The sequence below is a fragment of the Musa acuminata genome, chromosome BXJ3-8 (genome assembly GCF_036884655.1).
Source record: "Musa acuminata AAA Group cultivar baxijiao chromosome BXJ3-8, Cavendish_Baxijiao_AAA, whole genome shotgun sequence".
Lineage (NCBI taxonomy): Eukaryota > Viridiplantae > Streptophyta > Magnoliopsida > Zingiberales > Musaceae > Musa > Musa acuminata.
The window spans coordinates 208231-234643 of NC_088356.1; the positions used below are offsets into that span (position 1 = coordinate 208231).

Here is a 26413-nt window from a genome sequence, read left to right on the forward strand (position 1 = left end):
GTTGACTTTTAATGTCAACACCTTCTTCTTGGTCAACAGTAGCACAAGTCAGTGACAATTTGTCTTGTTCAACAATACCAGAACGTGGTAACGATTTCCATTTTCCATTAAAAAAAAACCACAAATTGGTGGCTGTTTTTGTTTAGTTCGATGCCAGTGGGAACTTATCGTTGCTACAATTTCCGAGGCAAACTATTATAAGCTAAAACAAAAGAAAAACATTCCTTTGCAAAATTCAACTTATGAAAACAATTCAAACTGTAGAAGATCAACATCTTTCATGTGCAATCTCTTTTTTCAGAGACTTAGACCAGAATGGCTTCACATTTACTAGCGACTGAAATTAAAAAGTATCAAGGGAGACGAATAAGAGGGAGGAGAAAATGCATTTTCTTTTGCATTTACAATGCAGAATATTAGCAAGCTCACTAATAATGATTTACATTCCTCAAGCTCAAACCCACTCTATCTTTCCACACAGGAAAACTGAAGCAGAAAAAACTAAAAGTAAAAAATGGACAACAAACGACTTCGCTTTGTATCCAGACCCTCCAATATTTTCTGGGGCTAAAAATAAAATTTACTGACATTTACAAATTAATAGATTAAGTTAGAACTTTGTCATCGCTTTGACTTGGCTCAAATTCAGAAGCAAATATTATTTTAGTCAATCTTAATCAGATCTTTTACTATTTCCGACACTTGGGGCGGACCTGTTAACCGTTCGCACACTGTATTGCTCATATACCCTAGCCCGGTTCTCAGCCCACCATTGTTCTGCTTGCTTCTCACTGAACCGCTTGCGACTGTATAAGAAGCAATGCGAAAATGCTTTTAAAACCATCAAAAGTTGTAACTGGATTTGTACATAATTGTTTATAACAGTAATATATGAAGCAAAGTCTCTAACAAGCATTTGTAAGCCACACTTTTGACCAATGAAAGATAATTGATGTCACATTGGTTATTGGCAAGCATGTAGACATATATCTTAAATGCTCTGTTCTGATGTCATACTTGCAACTTAGCATCTGCAAGAAGAACTTAACTAATGCCAACTTGCAATTGTTTGGGCTTGTCACTACACCAACAATAGCAAACTCTATGTCCTTCAGATGTAGTGAGAGATTTTTAGTATTATCTGCTTTTGACAGAAATTGAAAAGACAAGATAGACATACCTAAACCGAACCCGTTTTAGGTCTCTCGCACCTTCAGGCAAAGAAGTAAGGGTGATGTAGACACCTGGCTCATCTTGCTCAACCCATTCTGTTTCATGATTGGGATCAGCATCGATCACTTTACTTCCATTCCTTGATACTGGGGTACCTAGATTATTGCGACTACCAATGGTACTTTGTCCATTGGAACCTAGCACTTCACTGGAACCATTTGCATCTTTTTCACGAGAGGTCAACAGGCTGCTTAATTTCTCAGCAGTTGCATCTGAAAAACTACTTGAGTCGAGACTAGTGTTGAAGGATGCCGAGGAAGAAAGTTCACTGTTTTCAGCTGCTCCCACTGGCAATCTTTCAGCCATGTCCTTTAACTATTGCAAACATGTCAGAAACAGATGGAAGATGTAAGACCATAATCAAACAGTGCAAGATGCAAATGACTAGAATTACTAAATGACATTCCTGTGGACAAAATTTCCAGAATCAGTCATGTAATCTCTTCAATAGTGTGAATTATATTACAGAATATTTATTTGGTCAGGAAATGCAACGAGTATAAAAAACTTATGGATGCTGGCATCACAATTACATTGTTTCGCAGCTAGTTCTCAATCATCATAGTGAAACGGATGCCTGTTGTAAGAAACCATTTGGATGTCACTCTATGAGCTGCGCGTAATAGCTCAAGACAGCCGTATCATCCTCTACTGGAAACCTAACTTAAAACCTCTTTTGATGATTGAATGTTTGGCATGTGGTTTTTAGATGAATCCAAGAAAGACTTGCATATAATTTTTACAGATTTACAAACAAGCTATAATAGCTCTTCAATAGATTTATTATGGTAGATCTTCAAAAAGAAAGTTTGTAACTACTAACTATATTGATGTTATAAAAGATAAATATGATAGTATGGTTATTAGTATAAATTAACCTTAGGGAGTCCTTATCTTGTTTCTTTTTTTGGTAAAGAACAAACTTAATAGTTATATACAAAGTTCGCCTTACCGGTCCATACCGATATACTATGCGTTGGTATAGCAAGGCATACCGATGACACAAAAAATGACCAAAAATAGCTCCAAAAATTTCTAAAAAATACAAAAACAAGTTAGATTAGGGTTTCTAAGTTAGAAATAAATATAATTTATATATAATTTTAGTAAAAATAATTTAAATTAGGAAAGATTAGTGGCACATATATTTTTCAAGCTTTGAGGAGTAGCTTTGTGGTATGTTTCGGATTGTCCTTCCGTTAATATTGAATTATCCAAAAAGAAATTATTTGAATTGTTAGATTATTTGTTAAACAACTTAAATATTAAGGTTCAAATAAATCAAGTAATCGATTGATGAATATATTTGGTTCTACCACTAAAAAGAATGATGAGACTCTCTGGGCGATGGATCGAGGTCCTCGATATTATGTATCTGTATTTCAATTTAATATGTTTGTCGGACCTAATCCTGAAATTGATCCCATGACATATTATACTGATATACCGTATGTTATTCATGCATCAATATGGTGATAATCGTAGTTTGATCGTTGTGAACCACATGTGTCCGATGCGGCTCCTAAGGTAAGTACGATTATGACATATATTGGTGTAGAGGTTGGAGAATGCCATAACTTCTACTTTTGCCATTGATTTGGTCCTCCATATCATAAGATCGATCACCGTATTGCTATTAGTCGTAAGATTCTTCATAATATGATAACCGTGAATACGACAAGCTTTGCTAAGTGTCTACGTCGTGTAGGCTATATCATATCTGCTCAAAATCCTCCACTGTCATCCCCTTCCCCTTCCGTATATAAACTTAACTAGTACCTCGTTTAACTCCATGATATGAATCTTGGATGGCATGCATAAAATACTACTCCTCGATCCATGCACCACCCTCAAATTGTGTAGACGGGACTATCGACTCCCCAACGTCGCCGCCATCATTGGTCGAGGCACTGCTGTCCATGTTGCTGCCATGTCTCCGGACCGAGCGGGTTACTAAATGCAATTGAGAAGATGTCTCGTTGCCTTATTCGATTCTTTCCAACGGTACAACTGATGCTACTTTCTTTCCCTTTGCCTTTGCTTTTACACACTGGGCGAACGACTGTGATAGTTAGGTGTCTCTAGTTCCTCGAGTAGTCTAACTCAATGTGAGTGAGACTACTTAAGCTTTGTAGAGTTTAAGAGAGTGCAAATGAGAGAATGAGAGAAATATGTGAATGAGAAAGTAATTGAGAGAGTAGATGAGTTAGAGAAAGTGAAATGGGAAAAACGAGGGGGAAGAAAGGGTTTAAAAACCCTTAGATTTAGTTCAAATGATCAAATGGATCGTTTGAATTCAACAAATCCCAACCATTGATCAGTATCAATCGAAATCCGATTGTTACTGATTGGTACAGGTCAGTAACAATCGGATTTCGATCATTCTGACCAGTACAGACCTCGTATCGAGCGATATAGGGTCCCCAGTTATTGGCGGCCTGGTACAAGGTGGTCCACGTGCTGGTCTCCTATCAGACTAGTACATACCGCCCAATATAGGTCAGCATAGCAAATCTTCATGATGTATTTTATTTGCTAATAATTTATTTTAATTAATAAGAATTTAAATAAAATTCATTCTACCTAATCTAATTCTAAACTAAAGGTTTTAAATATGTAAAACTAAGGTTGAATATATGAGATATAATTTTAGTAATATTAAGGGAAGAACTAAGGATGGAAAAGATGTTTCAATAAGTTTTAGGTACCTTTAGATCTATTACTAAAGATTGGGAGATAGATATTGTTAATAGAGTTAAAACTTAGTGGTTAAAGTAAAGAGAGATGTTATAAGTTTTATATAATTGTCAAAATACCTTTAAGACCAAAAAATAAATATAAAAGATAATTGTTAGACTAATGCGCTTCATGGACTTGACTTATGGGTGGTTAGCAAGCAACTTATATCAAAAGTTTCTATCACCGAGATAAATTATTTTTGAATACTTAAGTATGTATCCAAATAAAATGAGGAAGAATCGCTTAAAACGATATAGACATGAGGGAAACATCAAAAAAATTTACTAGAAACTATAAATAAAAATATAAATTAATTCATTTAGGGATATTGCTTTATATAGAACTTTTTTAAGCTCTGCATGATATTTCAGCAAATCAATTCTGTACTAAAATAATAATTGAAGTACATGTTTGCCATTCAAAGCAAGTACCCTTACTTGAGCAGTGAGTGACTTGATTACTTCTTTGGCCGCTTTGCATTTTGCAGCTTCTTCTCCAGCAACTGAAATAGCTTCCTTCAATTGTTTAGTTGTTCTCTCTAACACAACCTCTTGAAGCTGAGCTTTATAAGTAAGATTTGCCACCTACAAATATGTTGCTAGAGATGAATGAACTACAACCGCTATGTTAATATAACCATATAGAAATCATTCTTTGACTAGCTCTGTGAGAAACTACAGTTACCTCATGATATCTCTACCTGATATAAGAACCTATAGATAACTAAACAAGATACTCAACAACAGATTTAATTTCTTTATCCAGTTGGCAGCATTCACCCACATGAAAAAAAAACAATTTCCAAATGCAAAATACCATGTTTAAACCAAGAAATTTTCAGCATGTTAAAATAGCATACTTTATCAGTCCTATTATTGGCATGCAGGTAAAGTCGCCATATGAAACAAGTTCAAATTGAAATCAGTTTGACTTTCATAAAGTAATTTTTTGAGTGATTACTTGTGTGTTCAGTATTTAAATGCACCATTCATGTTAATTGGCAAGAGATCTGGTTCAATGGACAGTCAAATTAGAGTTTAATGGTTCTATCTCTCTGATGATGTCAGAATGGCATCTTCCCTTAGCAATCACTTCAGTAACCACCACAAGTCCCTGCGACATTAACTAGGCATCTTTAATTGGATGTTCTCAGCACAGAAGCTATCTATACCATCTGAATTAACTGGAAGCTGAGTTTCTTGAAGGAAATAGGCATTGCATCTTGAACTGGAAGTAATCCCTGGACCTTTGGTTTCTGTTACGCTCTTCTTAAAAATTACAGGTTCTGTTTTTTATCTTTAACAATTTCCACTCTGGATCTCTCAAATTCCAACGCATAGTAGTGTTGTCTAATTAACAAATCGGAGGTTGTGAATAAACTAATTCCTTAATGCAGGATATTTTGATTTATTTTTCTTTTAAATACATCTTGTTAGTTTAGGGGTTGCAAATTTCAGAAGTCAAATAGCACTTCTTCTATGATCTAATTAAAAATCTAGGTTGCTGGTTCAATTAGGGCTCATGATCACGAGCCCTCTTCTCCATCTCAATGTGCGAAGCGTATGCCTGCTATCATCCTCTTCCACCTATCCACTTGCTGTCCTGTCACGGATTTAGCTGGTTTTGCCTAAGTTGTGTGGCACCCTTGCGTGTCTATCCTCAAGGGATCAGCCTCCCCAAAACCTTTTATGGTCCCTTAAGGACCTACAAAAGAAAAGATGAGTTACAAAAAACGTTTAACTCGAGATCCACAAGCAGCCATTTCAGCAAACACTTGATAGACAATACAAGTTACAAACATGGACTTCACAAGCTCTGAATGGTCACACGACAAAGGGTCTAAGGTGGTCCGCCACAGCCCCACAAGTGCTCATATGACACTACTACCAAACAAGGTAGTAAATCAACCCTAAACACTACTCCAAATGCCAATCCAGCCATGTGCCACCTGAGTAACTCCTAGGTGTTGTATTGGTTGATACTCCGCGCTACTCTGCGGAGCAAGAAAACCTCCAAAATGATTGCTTGGATGACCATTTTCTAGGCAATTTTGCCTCTGCATGATGACTATACAACCTACATTTACAAGCCTGAAACGACCACCAAAGCCAACTAAAATGAAGCTGTCAAACGTATTACAAGCCCTCTACATGTTGTGCAAAGTATGAACAAAACCAAAAGATACGAACATACATGAGCATTACATTAAACATCTCGTTTATAGCTTTGTTCATGACATTCTCTCCCATTTATCCCTTCGACATCCTCGTCGAAGCCTTTACAGACGCTGTATCTCCTCGCCTTTGTTGAATCTTCAATCTTCAATCTTCTGCTCTAGCTGCAACGCGTCTCTTGGCTCCCATTTGCACTCCACCACTATTTTTTAGTAGTCGAACTTTAATCCGCCACACTGCTTCAACTCGTAAATGACTCTGACTTTGGTGTAGGGTCAATCGAGTTGTGTTGATCCTTGTTGGTTCCTACGGATACTTCAGCTGAAGGATAAAACGTTCCTTGTTATGCGTCAATCTCTCAAACATCTCATATCGCTTGAACTGAGTGGATTCTATTGGAGCTTTAACGAACATCGCCTTGTAGACTTTGAAGTTTTTTGGGTCTTTTCTCCCGCAAAATTTGCCCATTGATTTCTATTCTACTCAATTGTTGTCTCCAAGTAGGTTTACATCATTTTTACTTTCAATTGGTATTCTATTGGGAAATAAAACGGACAATCTACTCTCGATAGCACCGATCACCATTAGTAAGGATTTGACAACTATTGTCTTCTACTAAGTTTCTTTGAGAGGTCTTTGAACCTGTGCAAAACTCCTTTGCTGGATAAATAAGAGAACTGGGGTACTCAGTTTCACCCATTCTCTTAAAAGTTTATAAGACAAAGGTTACTCGACTTCGCTCGCCTCCTTAAGGATTGTGCTCCATGCATCGAGCTGGTTACTAGCCTTCACCTGTTCTTTGCTCACACTTCCGAAGCACCCGAAGTGTTTGTACTCCTTGCGTTGAGTTAGCTATTGTGATTCGCCTTCTCATTGCAATTGAACTTTTGGACTGCAAGAAGTTTTGCCCGTAAAGAGTAAAATTTCACCCTGACTTGAAGCAAGTCTTCAATAGTTTTGATCGTCTTTGGGATTGTACCGTCTTCTCCATCATCTCTACAGCCTACTCCTCTGAGTAGAAAAAGTACAACACCACGTACTGCCTATTTCATTCCTTAGTCGAGCACTCCTACATCAGCCCGAAGTTCTCCACTTTTGGTTATTTTGATGAGAAGCCCATTAACACCGATCTTACGAAGTTCCCTAGTCTCTACCCTTCAGCCTTGTTTGCCCTTCAGCCTTATCTCGATACTTGGAGTTTGCCTCTGCATTCTCTACCTCCTCGGACCCCTTTCACGACCACACGCTCTCCGTCCATGAGTGCAAGGGATTGATGACTCCACGGAAGTCCCGCCTCTACGATACCATAGCGTTGTCATGCCTATGGCTATACTATCTGTTGTCTCGTATCAGTGTCCCTTTCTTCGTAATCGATAGATCCACCTCTGCGACATTATGAAACTCCTCCGAGTCCACCTCCTCTCTAACCGACGCTCAATTTTGGGTAGCTGAGTCCCTTTGGACTCGTCGTCACTTCCTCGCCCCTTTTGAACCTCTGCTTTAACACCTCTATGTTCTCTTAGCAATTCCCCTTGGTCGATGGAAAGACAGACTACAACTCTCATACATGGCCTCCGCCATCATGTTACAGGGCCCACATTGATTATGTTCTCCTTAGCTTCCTTAGTTGCAATGTTTGCTTACTCGGCCTTGTCCTCTAACTTATCGGACTCCCTTAAGCGAATATAAGATCTGGAGCAATCTGACTCTCCAGCCGCTTTGATCATACCTTTGTATGATCAAGTCCCCCTCATGGGACTCACTAGTACATGCACTTGGAATTCCCTCTCGGTGGTACATAACCCCCATATGCTGATGATCAAGGCTTTTATCCGATGCAAAATTCAATGCACGCACAAAAGACCTACCTCTACGATACCATGACATTCGCTCCTTGAATCCATAACCCTTCTTGTTGTCATGTTGTTCACCAAAGTGGAGCTCCCAACAGCTCCCGATCATACCTCTGCATGATCAAGTCCCTTGCAGGACTTCTCCCGTGTGTGTCGCATCGCATCGAACTATTCACCATGATCCGTTGCACCATGTCGTCTCCTAGTGATATCTCCATTGCATTCTGATCTTTATGGGATGAACTCAGACTGTGATCTCTCTATGTGTGACCTCTACTAGCATATTGCAAGGCCTCCGTCACCTTCAATTGTGTTCACTCCTTTGGCAATCCACCTTCGTCCACTCGCTCTCGGGCCACACCCAAACGAAGCACAGCTCTAGGACAGTCCATCATGTGCCTAGCAACTCCTGAAGTCTACCGACTTCGTTGAAGTTGGTGCGCCATTGTCTAGATCCTGGGCCTTTGCCCCCCAACACAATCTCCGCTGCGCATCGCTTCCTTCGCGGCAACTCAAAAGGCAGCATTGCGGTATATTCTTCAAGAGTACTCGCCTTCGTGTCCTCTTACCTCGTTCCAAGGCCTTTTGACCCCAACTTTGCCTCCGTAAATTAAGTCGTCTTAGTTCCTCTGTCAACTTCTTCACCAAGATAAGGTGTATGTGTCTTAAAGCTCTCTTCAACTTTAGCACCATGCAAGTTGAGTCCGATCTTCATATTGACTCTACGTGTGCCTTCGTTTAGTGTTGCCTTGAGTCGCTCCCCCCCTTGATCTCGCAATGTGTCTACCAACACATTATCTCGTGCGAGATCATGCGATGACTCCTCGTTGCTCGCTCAGTCCATTGAGCTTTGTGGAGTTATTATCTTAACGTACACTTCAACATATGCAATCCGTTGCACATGATTCTCCCTCTGGAGAACTAGGACTTATCTCTCCTGGATATCTGTCCCGTTGGAGAAACTTCTCTCTTCGCATCCTTCCCTCTGGAAGTTTCGGAGACCATCATCCTCTTGGACTATTCCGCCTTACTGAATAAACTATGCACTATTCAATGCACTTGCTATATTATGACTCTTCACCAATACAACCCTCAGTGTGCCCCTCAAGGCCTAGCAATATGCTGAACTCGCTGCACACTTCAATCTCCTACAGATATTTTCTTCCCATGTCGAAAAGAAAGTTATAATGCTTCATGGCATTAAGTTTCGGTCTTCTTGGGATGGCCATGGGTAACCCATCGTCCGCATACAAGCCCTTGCATGAGTACCAAATTCTTCGAGTTAGCAATTTCCCTCACCTCTGTGAATTTTACACAACTCTTTTGATCGTTGAGCAACCCATCCCACCTTACACAGTCTCATTCGTTGCCAAGCACCCTACTTGCCTTGAGCACCGTCAAGTTTGGTTGCCAACATCGAGCCATAGCTCTAACTCAACCATCCCAACCTTTGTGCACTACACGTTCTTCATAGCTTACTTGTCCTTGTGGTGCTGCTTGCGCGAAAGGGTTGGTCATTCCTCTAAATGTTAATCTCGGATGCTCACTCCTCTAAGTGACTCCTTTCCCTACGTCTTTGCACCTGTTTCCCCCAAACGGTCGTGCATGCTAGCTGCCCTCCACATAGCCCCGCTAGGTCCCCCACGTTTGCTTACCAAGTATTTCTAAGTATGCTTATCCCGCTCTAATACCATCTTGCATGGACTTAGCTGGTTTTGCCTAAGTCGTGCGGCACCCTTGCGTGTTCGTCCACAAAGGGTCAGCCTCCTCGAAACCTCTTATGGTCCTTTAAGGACCTACAAAAGAGAAGACGAGTCAGAGAAATCATTTAACTCGGGATCCACAAGCAACCATTTCAGCAAACATTTGACAGACAATGCAAGTTACAAACATTGACTTCACAAGCTATAAACAGTCGCACGACAAAGGGTCCAAAGTGGTCCGCCGTATCCCGAAGTCTCCACAAGTACCCACATAACACTACTGCGAAACAAGGCAGCGAACTAGCTCTAGACACTACCCCAAAGGTCCATCCAGTCATATACCACTCGGGTAGCTCCTAGGTGTTGTGCTGGTTGACACTCCACACCACTCTGCAGAGCTAAAAAACCCCAAAAATAGCTATCTGGATAGCCTATTTTTGGGCAGTTTTGTCTCTACGCGACGATTGCATACAACCTACGTTTACAAGCCTATTACAAGCACTCTACATATTATGCAAAACATGAACAAAATCGAAAGACACGGACATACATAAGCATTATATCAAACACCTCATTTATAGCTTTGTCCATGATAGCCCATTGCATGTCGCCCACTGCCCGTCACCCACCGTCGACTTCTTAGGTATACTTTCACCTCTTCGTTGTCTTTTCTTCTTCCTTACTCTTTCCCCTTCCTCCTCTTTCTTCCTTACTCTTTCTCATTCCTTGAAATTTTCAAGTAGTGACTCATAAAGCTAGAACAATCTCATGTTGGGGCTTCACTATAATTTAAATAGTATTCCTTAGATTCCATCAACATGCTTACCATTTTGAATACAACTTTGGAACAATAAAGTTCAAATGCTAGTAATAGATGTACAAGCCAATCATACACACATATATAGAGAAAATCCAACTTCATAAATAATCTTCACCTCATGCAAATATAATTTAAAACTATTTATTTGATGGCCCAGATGTAACACACTATGCTTTCCTGATGGAAAGATATTGCAGAATTCATTAAAAACCAATATTAGCAAAATTATATAATGCAGCAAAATTTATGAAAAGATATTGAATTAGTTATATAATAGGTGGCAGTCCACGTATCGGCACCTAATATTTCAGATGCAGATCTATTACATAGTAGCATATGCACCTAGAAAACTTTTAAATAAGTATGCCAAAATTCAGGAAACTGAAATAACAGCAGCAGCTATGAGTGTATAATACAAGTAGCATCGATGTACCAAGAGGCGAAGGACATCTATCTTTTACAAATTGGATTGAACATAGTATCCATATTGCAGATCAAGATGAGACAGAAAAGTTTTGACATCAATAAGGAAACTTTAAGATATTCCTCAGAAAAGTAACAAGTATATCACATTTAAATCTATCAAAAGATATGCTGAAGCAGGTGTGGAAGTACTCAGTAGTTCAAACATACCCAGTGTAATTGGACGCTGGATCAGAAAGCAACATAAATATATCCTTACGGATGCTTGACATTGTAAATTTACCTGAGCCCTTAACTTCAGAACCTCTTGGCTTATGCTGTCAGTTGCACTCTTTGAACCATCAAGAATGGTTCTCAGAGAAGTAAGTCCCTGAAGAGTTGGGTTTGGTGTGGTAGAACGAGGGGGGCTGGCCCTTCTAGAAACAGGTGATGTTGCTCTGGAAACAATTCTTGAGCCAGGAACAGAAGCTGAAAAGAACTTTTTCGATGTTCCAGATGCTGGATTAAAAGATTTTGAAATGTTAAGGACACCCCACCATGCAGTTCCATTTGGGATTGGAGAAATGCGACTGCTAATAAATTCAAATTTCTTGTTCCTTTTAGAAAATCCACTTTCCATTTGCTTAAAGGACTCCATTGAAGAAAATCTATGGATTTGCACATTTGATCTTGGATCCAATTTATCCTCCTCGATCATGTCACTGAACCCCTGAATCATATTTCCTCGTTTACTAGCAGCAGAATGAGATGATGAGTCAGTTTCCAAGGGCTTGCTTAACTTGATAAAGCAGTTGTCACATACACGATATGGTTTATGAGGATTTGGTGCCATAGAAGCCCTAAGAGATTTCTTATTGCTGCACGAATGGCAAAAAACAAGTGCACAATTATAGCAGTTATGACGCTTTCTCTTAAAATTAAAAGGCAGACAGCAGCCAGAGCACATAGACTGATCAACTCCAGACACCCATTTATGGATACAAATTGCTGCAGTAAAATTAGTGCCACAAACTACATTTCTAACTTGTTTATCCTTTAAAGCTTCAACTAACGTAGGGGAATTTCGGTCATCAGTATCACGATGTCCTAATCGACCATTTGCTCCTTTACCCCATGTGTAAACTTCAGTTCTTGAAGTTAAGACAGCAACATGATAAGCACCACATGAAATCTCCTCGACAAAGTTCTTAAGGAGCTTCCCTTCAACACGCACAGGGAGCTTTCCATCTGATTGAGGGTTTCCAAGTTGACCATAAACTGCACTGCCCATTGTGTAAACATGGCCTGAGGTAGTAAGTGACACTGTTAGGCTATGCCCACAAGCAACTTGACAAAAGTTTGGTTCAACCAACGCAGCTACACATGTAGGCACTAGTCTATTTTCTTTGTCACCATGTCCAAGTCGTCCTTTGTCACCATCGCCCCATGTAAATAGCTTCCCAGAAGAACAGTTGCTAGAACTTGAATTTCCAGAAATAACTTCTACAACCGCAGCAGTATGCCAAACACCACAAGCAGCTCGAACTGTGCGCAATCCCCTAAGGGATCCTACTTCCCGAGGTACTGAAATACTTCTGCGATCTCCATGACCTAGGACACCAAACGTTCCATCTCCAAAGGTGAACAGTTGCCCTGAAGAGGTTACAACAGATGTATGCCAAGGTCCACAAGAAACTGATGAAACATGTATACCCTCCAAGGGTCCACTAACCATTTTTGGAAGCCAGTGGCTCATTTCATTTCCATTCCCAAGGAGCCCTAGTGTAGAAGTACCATCACCCCAGGTGTAAAGGTCACCAGACAATGTAACAGCACATGTATGATGCTCTCCACAGGCTACAAGTTCAATATTCATATTTACAAGAGCATCAACTAATCTTGGTTGAGAGACATCGGTCTTTACTCCATGCCCAAGCCTACCTCCTGACTCCTCGCCCCAAGTATAAATCTCTCCTTGCTTGGTGACAAGAGCAGCATGTCTCCCACCACAAGATACATTTTGCACATCTAGTATTACAGCAGATTCTAAGGCTTTTGGCACAAGAGAGTCCATTTTAATAACTGAATAGCTACCAAGTCCCAGATTTCCACCACCTAGAAACCCATTTCCGGTCCCTTCACCCCATATGAATACATCCCCTAATGCGTCTCCATCATCATGACCTGAACCTTGACTGGATGAGCTTACAGCACTTGACAGACTGACCCTAAATACATCTGTCGCAATGACCCTTGTATGCCCATTTATACTGTCTGAGCATCCAGAAGATAATGAGTGGAGTGACTCAGTAACAGAATCTGAAGGAAAGAAAGACTTTGGAGGTACTTCATATGAAACAACCTCAGAAAATGACTTGTCCAACCCATTTTTTGTGGGGCTTTCATATGGACTTCGAAGTCGAAGAGTATCACTGCCATCCTGGATTAAATATGACTCAGCAATTTTCTTACATAATAGCAAAGTTAGAGAAGATAAAATGATGAGCATAGAGGACCTTCTGCATGCTATCACTGCTACCAAAGGGAGAATTTAAAGGAGAACTTCTACGGGTGTATGTTCTTGGACTATTTGTACCAGATGACACTCCATCACTTCTGGATTCTGTTCTCCATCTCCGATAATGGCTGCGTGATATCAATGTTTTTAGACCAGCAAACCAGACTTCAGCTTCATCTTTATCCTTACATATCTTGCATAGAGAAAATTGAAAATAGAAAAAGCAACATGGATGCTTAAATGTTAAGAATTACTAAAGGACAAGTTAAGAAAATTATCAAAGTCTTGACTACACTTACAAGATCTAGTGATCTCTCATTATATATGAGAGAAAATGACTGGCGCTCCTTCTCAGGTTGCCGGTATCTCTGAAAAATTGCCTGACAGACAGATATGTATTAGGAGTCAATCTTTCTAGAAAAAAAATTTTTTTCTTTCAGTGGATTATTCATTTTCACTTCCATTTGGTTAAGTCACTAAGAAATTACTATTCAAGACTATTTGCTTCAAAATATTACCACTTCACACCTGTCTTTGTCAGATCACCTTGTTGTCTCATCCATTTTTGCCAGCATAATATCTCATTAACTGATTAGGCAGGGTCCTAGATTCATCAGACCATGCATTGGTGGGAGCATAGAGCACTGGGTTCACCCTTTTCTTTGGATCTTCTGGTTTTTTTCATTGTTTGACAAACAATTAGTCCATGACATGATCAAACCTTTATTGGGGATTAGGTTTGTAGTGAAAATTTATCAGCTTGCTAGTTTTTAGTGGTTATTCCACAGTCTGCATAGTGAAAAATTAATTCTCTAAGAAAAATAAGATTTGATGGGTGTATTTTAGAATCTAGATAAAACAAATAGAGAGATAAAGTGGATTCTAATAACTAATCATAAAGAAATAGGGAACTCTGAAATTGCAAAAATTTATTATAGCAAAACATATTTTTGGAGAAGTTCAGTGTAATGTAAGGTAAATCTCAATAAGTGATCAAGAAACAATGTAGGAACAATAGATACATAGGGCTTTCAAAAGGGTCTCTAATTAAGAAATAGAATATAAATAAATAAACATAATACATATAGGTAAATAATTCAGGAATTGCTAATAAGGCCCAAAATCAAATAAATAAACATAATACAACCAGGATGGCATTCCTCAGCATTTTAATGGCTTTTCATGATGAGAAACAGAAACTACCTATGATATTTTTCATAATATTCTACTTCTGTTTACATAAATGAATGGATAAACATCCATTGATATCCAAAAGTTATATAAAGTGGAAATGAGAAGCATCAAATTTTCTCTTTAAGGATTTAAACAATAATAGAACTCCAACAGGACAAATGAACCACCCCTATGAAATACCCTTATGATGAACTAGAGTTCCAACCTTTTACATTTTGTTGTACGTTCATGATGAACAGAATCCAATACCTTTAATTATACAAGTACCATGTGAGGTGATCCACTGACAAAGAAAGAAGACATGGTAGGTGAAAAGACAACAGTGACAACTATCCAGCAGATATGTTACTGGTATCACAGTGAACAGACAGTATAAAAAAGGTGGTCAGGAAACAGCAGAATGGGTCCTTTCTAAAACAGAATAGTTTTTATACTGATATTCTGTTACTATCAGCAAAATAGCTATAAATCAATGATCTTCAAGAATGAAGAATGATAAAGAGAAAAAAAGTAATGAAAGAAAGGAGTTTTATGGCTAGAAGAATATTCAAAGTCTACTAGTTGCAAATTTCACCAATTCTCAAAAATAGTAGGATAGGTCATGCATATGCATAAACATGTATTGGCTTCCCCTAAGATTCCTTGGTCTCTAAAACATATGCACAAACCTGTTAGAAAAAGATTCAGTAGACAAACATAGTAAGAAGCAGTTATCCATGGTGACACTTGAGATGGGAGTAACTGGCAAAAACATATTACTTCCAAGGATGACATTCTGTCAGCAAAATAAGATATAAAGTGGATGATGTTGGCATCCATCCACTGACTTGATATATGCATAAGATTAGAAGAAGACACATTTGGTTTCAAGAGTAGATGTTTTGACATGCAACAAAGTGACAAGTTCAATCATTTTCTGAAATAATCTAGCTAAACAAATATCTCTGGAAGGTAGCAGCATATTTTGCTGTCTCCTTATGAAATATGTATCATCCAGAAATGCAATGTCAACTTTTTTGCGACTAAAGCTTATTTATAGTTTCAAGAATGAGACTATTTAATGTGATCAAATGGATTTTCCCCATGGCTCCAAGTATACTTCTCAAAAGAATAGTAACTCATATTTTTGCAAAAGAAAAAAGTTTAGTCCATAACTTATGCAACAATTCTTAATTGGTGAAACTTTGAGGCTCTGAAGGCTTGTGCTATCACAAAAAAGGAACTTACAGTGCGTTGTCCAGGCATGATTCTGGCTACATGGCTTAGTTTGACATGTTTCTCCTCTTTGCCCGAGAACCATATTAGTACAGACTCATCCTGAAAATACCAAAAATGCCATAAATGAACAACCAATCAATAAACAGTAATAAACAATACATGCTGACAGCTGATAGTAGTATCAAACAAGTGATTTCCAAGAACTCTTTATAGGTGCACATGTTCATCTACCAATTATTTTCTCAAATTCATGGAAGATAGGAGGTCCCTAAAAAAGAGCAAAGAGGGAAACTGTTATTGAGTTTACGGGTTAAAAATAATAACAAAACTCAAGCATAACCTCATGGGCTTATACCCCTTATAATGTAGTTACGAAGCATCATGGAAGAAAGCTTTTCTTTCTTCACAACTCCTCATCCTCAAAATTCATCTGAACATATCCCTTTAACTCTTCAAATACAGCTCCTATGGCTTAATTTCCCTATCCTATTCAATGTCAGCCACAGTAGGTCTCATATCTTTAGAGCAAATGCGGGAGTATATAAATTTCCTAAAATTTCTACTAAGATTAGCAATGAGAACAGTGTTGTCATGAGGTGTTGAAGTGTTCATCTAGACGCTCAGGGAAGGTGAGGTGAGGCCACGGCACCTGAAGAGAACCTAGGCAAGGCACCTTCAACTAGGCAACATCTAGGCAAGGGCCTTCAACCAGCCATCATGTAGGCAAGAGCCTTAGTTGAGGCATTGTGTGACTAGGAGCTTGCCTAATACTAACCTAAGCTTCTGACCCAATAAGCTTTTACCCTGCCTCCCACACACAATTTGTTTTGTATGTTCCATATATACCACTTTGATCTTGAGTTCATGCAACAAATTTATATAAAGAAGATAAACCAGCTGAAATATCAAACATTATATAATCTAGTGTAGATTAAGTACAAGTAAGCACTTTAAGACACATCTTGATTTGTGGAATGTCATTGATCCTATTTCTCTAAATAAAATTGATGATTTAAATGAATGATTAGTTGAGAGATAGATGCTAACACGTCAAATGCAGAAGATGATTTAGTTTTTAATTATCACACTTTGACATGATGTGATATACCAAGGGCAGCTGTGGTTGGGAGAACAAGGACATCTGAAAGACAACAAGCAACAACATAGACGAGAGAAACAACATCAAGTTAAAGATAGTACATGTTGAAAAGAAGGAACTTGATTATGATAAAATAGAGGAATGATTGAATGATAAAAAATAAGTGGTAAAATAGATAAGCACATGGATGATATCGATGATGATGATGTGGTGGACCTTGATGATCATTAGAATTCTCGAATTAATAGATATTTGACTTTTGTGTTTTCTATTTAGTTACCATTTTGATGATCAAATACTCTCTACTTATGTAATTTGGTGCTTTAATAATAATGGTCTTAAAAAGAAGTTAGGTGAGGATGATGTGGTGCAACACTATTTGTCAGATATTTCTTCTATTAGTGAGGTTCAAATCCTATCTCAAGCCATACTTGATCGACGTGTTATGACGCGTTATAGATATCCTGTCACTAAGGTGCTTGTTCAATGAGCCAACTTACCAATTGAATATGCCACTTGGAAGTCTTACAAAGCATTGGAGGAAAAGTTTCCAGAATTCGTTGCTACTCAGCCTTAAGGACAAGACTGTTTTGGAGAGGTGGGAAATGTTAAGATTCCTTAATTTTAGGAGTCCTTAATTTTAGGGATTTGATATTAATCTTTATTTTCCTATTTAGTTTTTCCTAGTTATGGTAGGAGTTTTTGAGTTTTTCCTATTATGTTAGGAGTCCTTTAATGCAGTAAATTAGGAATTGCTATTTTTATTTTTGTTAGAAATCCTAGTCCTAGTTGACTAAGGATTAAATAACTCTATATATATGTAATGTCTTTGGCTATTTTTCTCAAGTAATCAAATAAAACTCAAAGCCTTTGACCAACTTGGAGGTTGATCCCCTCGAAGAAATCAAAGGGAGATTAATCCCCTTGAAGTGGCCAAATCCCCATATATTTTCTTAGATAAAGCCCTAGGGTTTTATCACATGAGTATCAGTGTCAAAGGATTCAAATGATTAAAAGAAGAGTATACCCAATGTCCAAAATTTGGCCATATCAATCAAGAAATCCAAGATGAAAACTATCATGAAAATATGGACTTCATCCTTAGAGATTGTTACCTTTTTCGGTCTACTAAATTGTGTGTTTCTCGATCCTCCCATTGAGACTTGTTTGGGAAATACACGTATGTGGATTAGGGGATCATCTTGGACGAGACAAGACCATTGATCAATTGAGGATAGCTTTTACTAGCCTTCCATAAAGCTAGATGTTGCTCGAGTAATGTCGCACTTGTCAAATTACCAAAACTCATAAGCACAATACTAACCTATACACCCCCATTACTTATTCCATATTCACCATGGCAAGATGTGAGTTAAAGATTTTTTTTCCTTGTATCTCCCAAAACAGCCCATGGCCATGACTCTATTCTGGTTATGTTGTTAATCGATTTTCAAAAATGACTCATTTTATCTCATGTAACAAGACCAACAATGCTTCACACATTGCTAAATTGTTTTTTCGATAAATGGTTAAGTCACACAGTTTACCCTCAACTATGATATTTAATAGGGATATGAAAATTGTTTGGCACAACATTGAAGTTCTCTTTAGCCTTTCACCCTCAAATAGATGGTCAAATTGAGATTATTAATCATTCCTTGGGAAATCTTCTTAGATATTTAGTTTGGGAGAAACTAGGAAATTTGGTCTTAACAATACCCATGATAAAGTTTGCATACTATAACTCAGTCAACCGCTCCACTGAAAAAGGTCTATTTGAAGTTGTCCTCAACCATACTCCTCGCACACGCATTGACCTTGCACCACTTATATTTGACTATCGTGCCTCAGAACTAGCTCACTTTTCCACTCAACATATTCATGATTTGCATGCTAAGATTCAACATAAACTTGCCCTAAGTAATAAAAGTTACAAACTTACTACCAATGCACATCGTATAAGTCAAGAGTTTCAAGTTGATGATTATGTCTTTGTTCGCATTTGCCTTGAGAGATTCCCCAAAAACTCATTCAAGAAGTTGTATGCCCAAGACATTGGTCCTTTTCCCATTATCCAAAAATTGGGATCTAAAGCATATATACTCGATTTGCCTTCTGACTTAAATATTAATCCGGATTTAACTCCATATCATGGTACTTTTGAGCAAGGATTTTAATTTTGAATGATACCATCTGTACCGGGCGGTACGTACCAGCCCGCCAGCAAACCGGTACGAGAACCGCCCGCTACCGGATGGTACCATCGATTGGGGTTGTTTCCGCACCAATCGGTCGGTAACGGTCGATTTTGACCATTGTCGCCCACTACCGAGCGGTATTAGCCGAGAGAGGAGGAAGAAGAGGGAGAAGAAAAGGGAGAACTGGAGATCCGGCGCCGCTCTCCCTTGATGATCCTGATCCGTTGTCGCAGATGAGATGTCGCCTCCTCCTCGTCTGAGGCGACGAGGCCTCGACATCGTAGGTGACTTCTCCTCATCCGTACGGGGAGAAGAAGCCTTGGCGGGGAGAAGAAATTGTTCCCCACACGGGGAGAAGAAACGAGGCGACGTCGTCGAGGCATCGCCGACAACTTCTCCTCATCCGCGTAAGGAGCAGAAGCCTCGGTGGGGAGAAGAAACTGTTCCCCACACGGGGAGAAGAAACCGTGCGTGGGAGAAAAAACCGCCTCTTTCTCCCCGCGATTTCTTCTCCCTACGTGGGGAGAAGAAACGAGACGACGTCGCCTCCTTTTTTTATTTTTTAACTTTCATATATATATATATATATATATATATATATATATATATATATATATATATATCGAGCGGTACGCTTGTACCATACCATACCGAGCTAAGATCAAAACTCCGGTACGGTACAAAATTGCAATCCTTGCTTTTGAGTCTCCTTATATGGCTACTAGTGTCCCTCCAAGTGACAATCCTACTAAAGGACCTACTCTCTCACAACACAAGGTTGACGTAACATCATTCTTGATAACCTCCTTCTTATGTCTGATACTAACATCACTTTATACTTTCTTATCAAGTGTCATGATCGTCCAGCTTCCGATGCCACTTAAATTACTTTTGAGGAACTTCATGACTTTACACCAGACTTAATGGACCATACCTTACAAATCACTCTCCGAGGTCGAATTCTTTTCACTAGGGGAGAATGATGGGGCATCATCTAGCTTTATAAAGAATTTGAAAAAAGTTTATTCTAGATAAAGAAATCAGCAAAAAGTCATCAATTAGTTAGCCTAGAAACTCTTAAGAGTTTTATGAAAAATTGAAGTCTTTTTAGTCTTTCTAGGTGCTAACCTCAGGACTCTACTTTTATATTAAATGAACTCTTTTATTAAGTGCACGAAGTTGTTTCAAAACTGTTTAGGTCTCATAGAATTCACATTTTGGATTTCTAAAAGACAAACAAATTCCCTAGGAGGGAATCATTGCCTACATTGATTATAGTAAGACTCCTAAACCCCTATAAATAGTAAGGCATGTCAATGGATGAAACACTTCATATTTGAATAAAAAGAATTACATCTTCTCTTCTAGTATCTTACACTACTCTCTAATCTCACACTTTTCTTTCTCTCTTTCCCTCTCTTCCTCCTCCCCTCTTCTCTTCTAGTATCTTATATCACCCATTCCTCCTCTTCTTCTCTTTCTCCTCTTTTCCTCCTCCCCTCTTCTTTCTCTCTCTTTGGCATCGTTTAAAAATCTTAGATACCAAACCAGTACTAGTTGCTGGCCAGACCAGTATGGATCTAGTATGTACTTTATGTATCAACACACGGTATGCTAGCATACCAGTCACATCAAGAAGGATGGAAAAGGAGGAGGAGGAGGAGAAGAGGAGGCAAGGGGCAGAGTAAGAGGATGAGAAAGAAGAGAGGAGAAGAAAAAGAAGAGGAAAAGAAGTATTGGGTGACGAGTAGTGGGCGATACTTGCGCTAAGGATAAAGACTCTCCTAATTCAAGAGAGAGACAAAATAAATACAACCAAATATATGAAAAAAAGGAACCCGTGTTAGCTTACTACCTAGTTCAAACATGTTATCAGGCCTAAACTAGGAGGTAAGTCCGATGCTAGAGGTTACCGAGAGGTGAACCGAACCCAAACCATCCAAATTGGACTAATCTGCATCTTGATTCACTGTTGGATTGACATCCATCTAGTATATAAAGGTTTCAGTGGTTTAGATAGATCATGCTCTTTGGTCTAGGTGATACCAGCTGATATCGACCCGTACCAAATGTCAGTACATCACCTCATACAAGTACCATAATGATCTGGTCATTGGTCTGCATCGGTACTAGAACCAACTTTTAATTCATCAAGCTCAATATTGCTTGGCATATGATTTTTTTTCCAATTTTACTAAATGGTGCTAGTCACTAGATTCCTTGATACCTTGGTTATACATGTCTGATAATTACCAAAATTGACTTCTATCCATTAATCAGGTATCACGATCAATCTCAATCCTAATATCTAGAGTCAACGGTCAACAGAACTTGATCCAAGTCCCTTAAATCTTGGATTAAATGAGGTGATGTGAGCTCCACTTGTTAAGGCTCTCACGAATAATTTTCTTACAGGCAAACAAGATTAAACATGAGATATCATAATTGAACCATTCACATGTAAAAAAATCAATATCAATTACCAACTATTATATAAAGTGAATACAGTGTGTTTTTTTTCTCGGGCAAATAAAAGACCATATGCGAAAGCTTTAATAAAAAATGATCATATATTGTATAGTCTTTAGCTGTCAGCAAAACAGAATTGTACAGTAACTAAGGCTATTGTTTTTTATTTACATGACATAAAGGCAAAAGAGAAAAGACAAACAAAGACTTGTAAGTAAAACTGGAAAATATATTAGCAATCTTGAAATGTGAGAATCTGAATTCCTGGACAAATATACAAAGCTTACATTGGATAATCTAAATGGGCAAAACTTGGGTTTTCCTCTGCGTCCATACTTTAGCAAGTATGCTCCTTTCTTCAGAGCAGTAATAGCCTGTGAGAGATGAAAAGAAAATCATGTTGTTTGTTATGCAAGACAAGTTCGACTGTTCTGAAACATAGCCAGATTAGAGCATGTCCACTAGGAAAACAATGAAGTTTAGGCATATTATTATTTAGATAATATTTGTCCACAGAAAAGATAAGAGAATGTCCATTAAGATAAACAGCATAGTTTAGGCATATTACTATGTAGATAATATCTGTGCATAAAAATGGTAAGAGAATATGCCCAATAAGATATTACCATTTGAAGTTTCAAAAAAGTTGTATTTTTCAATTGGATGCTGAGGTCAGTGTCCACTCTCTAATAAAATTGACTCTAGTACCACTGCAAAATGTTTTCTTTGCTTTTTTACTAAAAATTTATTTATTGAAATCCCAGGACAACTTTTCAATTTTTAACTAAAACATTAAGTTGGGAGTTACTAGAATCCATAGTCTGGCTCTAGAAACAGTCCGACAGAGCATCAGCAAACTGAAAGTTTAAATTTGAAACATATATATTTAATATCTCAGACATTTCCTCAGGAAAAAAAAAAACTCAGACATAATATGACACAGAAAACAGAAAATTATCATGAAAATTAGACATATGCTTAAGACATATTTCAATGGAAAACAACTGGCACCAAGCAACAAAAATTATCCAACAAAAAAGCTAAGTACATGTATTTCTTTTTCTGACTTGTTATATTTTTATCTATTAGCTCTCTGTATATATAATTTGCTTAAAATTTAACACTGCATATTTGACTAAAATGTATGGAACAAGAAAAAGGAGGCAGCAAATAGACAAAATAACATAACGGACAAACTTTTGGACTCTTAAAACCATATATATGTATATATGTATATATGTATGTATATATGTATATATATATATATGTATATATGTATATGTATGTATATATGTATATGTATGTATATATGTATATGTATGTATATATGTATATGTATGTATATATATATATATATATGTATATATATATATATGTATATATATACATATATATATATACATATATATATACATATACATACGTATATATATATATATATGTATATATATATACGTATATATATATATATATATGTATATATATACATATATATATGTATATATATGTGTGTATATATATATATTCATATGTATGTATATATACATATATATATATACACACATATATATACATATATATATGTATATATACATATATATATGTATACATGTATATATATGCATATATATATAAATGTATATATATGCATATATATGTATATTCATACACATATATATATAGATATATATATATGTATGTATATGTGTGTGAGTATATATATACCATGATAGAATACCATTATGGTAAAAAAGGGAGATCAGACGGAACTTATCAAGGATAAAGTTCAAAGTGAACTTCATCTTATTACTTTAGAGGGACGTAATCTAGATAAACAGCCGACCAGAATCTATATCTTCTATTATAAAGGCCTGTCATGGTCAGAATTCAGCAGTAATGCACAACTGAAAGATAATAGATGGTGGGCCAAGATATCAGAAGAGAAGTTCTGGGTTATTTAGAATTTTAGAGTGCCTAAAAACAGAAGAATGGCAACTTATTTTATTGAAGAGAGAAAGTATGTCCATAGTAGAGATACCAGAGAGGAAAAGGTACAAAAGTAGTGAAAAATACAGGAAAACAGATGAGAAGAGAGATAAGGGCCTTTCAAACCCTGAGAAAGCTTTGGTATATCAAGGACCAGCTGAACAACAATATCATATTCTCTCACCAACTAGGACTCATGAATATGTATAAAACTGAAGCTACTGGCCAGCCAAATTTTTTTTCCATGTCAGCTAAATTGAATATAATAGAACTATAAAAAGAAATATTTATTGGCTTATGTAAAAACCAGTTGTGCCCCTTCTAGGAGGCACTCCAATTCAATAAGACTCTGAACATATTTCTCTTGTTTGAGGATAAAAATAGTTAAAATCCTGAAAATATTGACCTAAAGTAGACCTAATGACCTATGATACAACATACACATAGGCTTCACCCAAATTGATCATAAGATAAAATATTGGGCACACCAAGAGAATAATTCCAAAATAGGCACAATATGCCAACAACAAGACTAGGGAAATTAAAACAAAAGTAAGGCTTAAGGGGCTCTGTAGATGCCACACTATGATACATCATGACCAATCTGTTTGATAAATGCAGATTTTATATGTTTAAGAAATAGATGAAGCTAAATTCTCCAACTATATAAACAGTAATAGAACCAAAATAAGTTTTCAGTTGTATCACAGACCTAACATGTTCAGTGGAGCAATGTTTATATAGTGCTGCGGCCATTTCCTCCTCTGGTCAAATCAACGAAGATAAATATATGGCTAATAAGTTGAAGCTAAATTCTCCAACTATGTGAACAGTAATGGGACCAAGATCAGTTTTCAGCTGTATTGCAGAAATCAGTTTCCTCCTTTTCCCAAGTGTTGTCCACCCAAATCACCAAATACATACCATATGATAGGTAGTCAAGAAATTTAAGGACTTGCTAGTGAGTTTTATTGGCACCATCTGAAACAATTAATAGGCCTCCTCTCCCTCTCCAAATGAAAAACAAGGACTCTTCATGTGATCATACCAAACTCTGAAAACCAAACGATAGAAAACTAAGAACACCAAACAGAAGTTATGGACACTGCTCCACACGAAATTGGATGAAAGAGAACCAAAACCATAAAAGCAGCATCACTTTTTCGTTCTTGTCAGGATAAAAATTGGTTAGGGAAAAATCTTATAAAATGCACAATTTCTAGAATGGCCTAGTTACCTCCATAAAGGGTTCTTATTAGATAAGAATATTTTCACTTTGCATTTATGCTTTAACAATATAAATGCCTGGAACAACTCTCTCACGACCTCAGCCAGTGGTTCTTTAGTGCAAAGAAAACTTAGCAATAAGACATAACCTACTGCAGTAATCAATGAGAAGAGGAAAGCAATATTGACATGCACATAGCAGTTTTAGATGTATATTTCATGTGCATGTAGCTGAACAAATATAAGAAATTCTCACTCTTACTTCTTTTGGTTCATCTGATTTTCTACCTAGTCTTTCTAGTCTTATGTTTTTTATTCAATGATAGGAATCTCACTGTCCTCTATTTTCCCCCTAACGTCCCTTAAGTACTCCCCAGAAAAGCAAACTCATCAGGAATGAGTAAGTTAGGGAGCAACTAACACAAATAGCAGTCAACATTCTGGTTAGGGCTTCAAAAATACCACATCATCTAGCAGCATCGATAAACACTAATGAATCTAAGAGTGGTCGACTGTCGTTACAAGAATTTAATCACTTCCAGAGGAGCATTTAGTTTTTAATGTACCCTCGTAAATAAAAAAAAAACAAAGTTCAATTTGCAAAAAACTGTGAGAATACTTCAACTAATATATATGGGAGCTGTAACCGAAAACTGAATACTCCAACCCTGAGACTAGTACGACAGCTTGTAATTTGTACTAGGACACACGCCAAAGTCTACAAATGCAAGCAAAAATAGCATTTTAGAGAATAACAACGAAAGCTAGCAATATGGACGACTGTGATCGCCGTGGCAACAACAACAACAAAAGGACTCCCAACTTTTTTCCAGTTCAATCACACAAACCAAAGAAAAATATTTCACGGGGTATCCGTAAACTTTACCTGCTCGATGTCCCTCTCCACGTGGCCCGCCCTGCCGCGATCCGCCGCCGCCATAACCGCAGCCGCAACCGACCATCAAGCTTCAATCTTTCTGCTTCTCACAAGAGAAATCAAAACCCCCCCGCAGCTGTGTCACAAACGAGGCCTCCAAATCGTTAATCCAATGAAAATCACTTGTGGGAAGATCTAAGCATTACGAAATGCTCCAAATGCATCCTTGATCCATCAAAACCCAGCCTCGATTCCGATTAGTAGAAAAAATTCCTGTTTCGGAGCACTTGTTCGGATCTTAACAGAGGGAAGAGGAAAGAGATGGGATTTGAAAAGCGCTCCCCTTCCTGGCTTCACTTAGCTGTAATTTTTCCTTGTAGCTGTTGATCTAGCAAGTTGATCCATTTAGGAAATCTGATTCACGATTAGGGACCTCGTACAAAAGATATTTATGAACAGAGATGACTGCTCCCCCCCCCCCCCCCCCCCCCCCCCTTCCTCGCTTTGGCTTTGATTTTTCGATTATAGGTTTTAGGAAGTCCATTTTTACGAATAGTTGCTAATACGAATACAAAATTAAAAATTAATATGACCCTCGATTAACCAAAGCTTCGCTCTTATTCTTACTTAAACAAACAGTCCATCGCGTCTAACTCGTGCGGTCAGTTATCAACTTTTACTTGCGCAATAGTCCCATAACTTT

General features: G+C 37.7%; 1 protein-coding gene across 2 annotated transcripts; it reads right to left on the reverse strand.

Moving 5' to 3' along the window:
- Nucleotides 1–305: 305 nt before the first annotated feature.
- Nucleotides 306–26174, reverse strand: LOC135645535 (PH, RCC1 and FYVE domains-containing protein 1-like). Of its 2 annotated transcripts, XM_065164018.1 has the most exons (9): nucleotides 25720–26174; nucleotides 21908–21994; nucleotides 15864–15953; nucleotides 13742–13822; nucleotides 13441–13635; nucleotides 11229–13364; nucleotides 4410–4556; nucleotides 1181–1548; nucleotides 306–806 (listed from the first exon to the last, which is right to left on the reverse strand). In XM_065164018.1, the coding sequence occupies exons 1-9, from the start codon at nucleotides 25771–25773 to the stop codon at nucleotides 674–676; spliced, it is 3291 nt and encodes a 1096-aa protein (XP_065020090.1). In that variant the 5' UTR covers nucleotides 25774–26174; the 3' UTR covers nucleotides 306–673. The 2 variants fall into 2 exon arrangements, 1 of the variants encoding a protein (XP_065020090.1); XR_010498819.1 differs by lacking the exon at nucleotides 306–806 and having other exon boundaries at nucleotides 1409–1548; nucleotides 11156–13364.
- Nucleotides 26175–26413: the final 239 nt, after the last annotated feature.

Excerpts from the sequence above, each read along its gene's own strand:
- LOC135645535 (XM_065164018.1), bottom strand. The coding sequence starts at position 25,773 with ATGGCGGCGGCGGATCGCGGCAGGGCGGGCCACGTGGAGAGGGACATC. Across the intron at positions 15,954-21,907 it reads GCCCATTTAGATTATCCAAT|GATGAGTCTGTACTAATATG; the intron begins GTAAGCTTTGTA and ends TGGTATTTTCAG. Across the intron at positions 4,557-11,228 it reads TTCTGAAGTTAAGGGCTCAG|GTGGCAAATCTTACTTATAA; the intron begins GTAAATTTACAA and ends ACATATTTGTAG.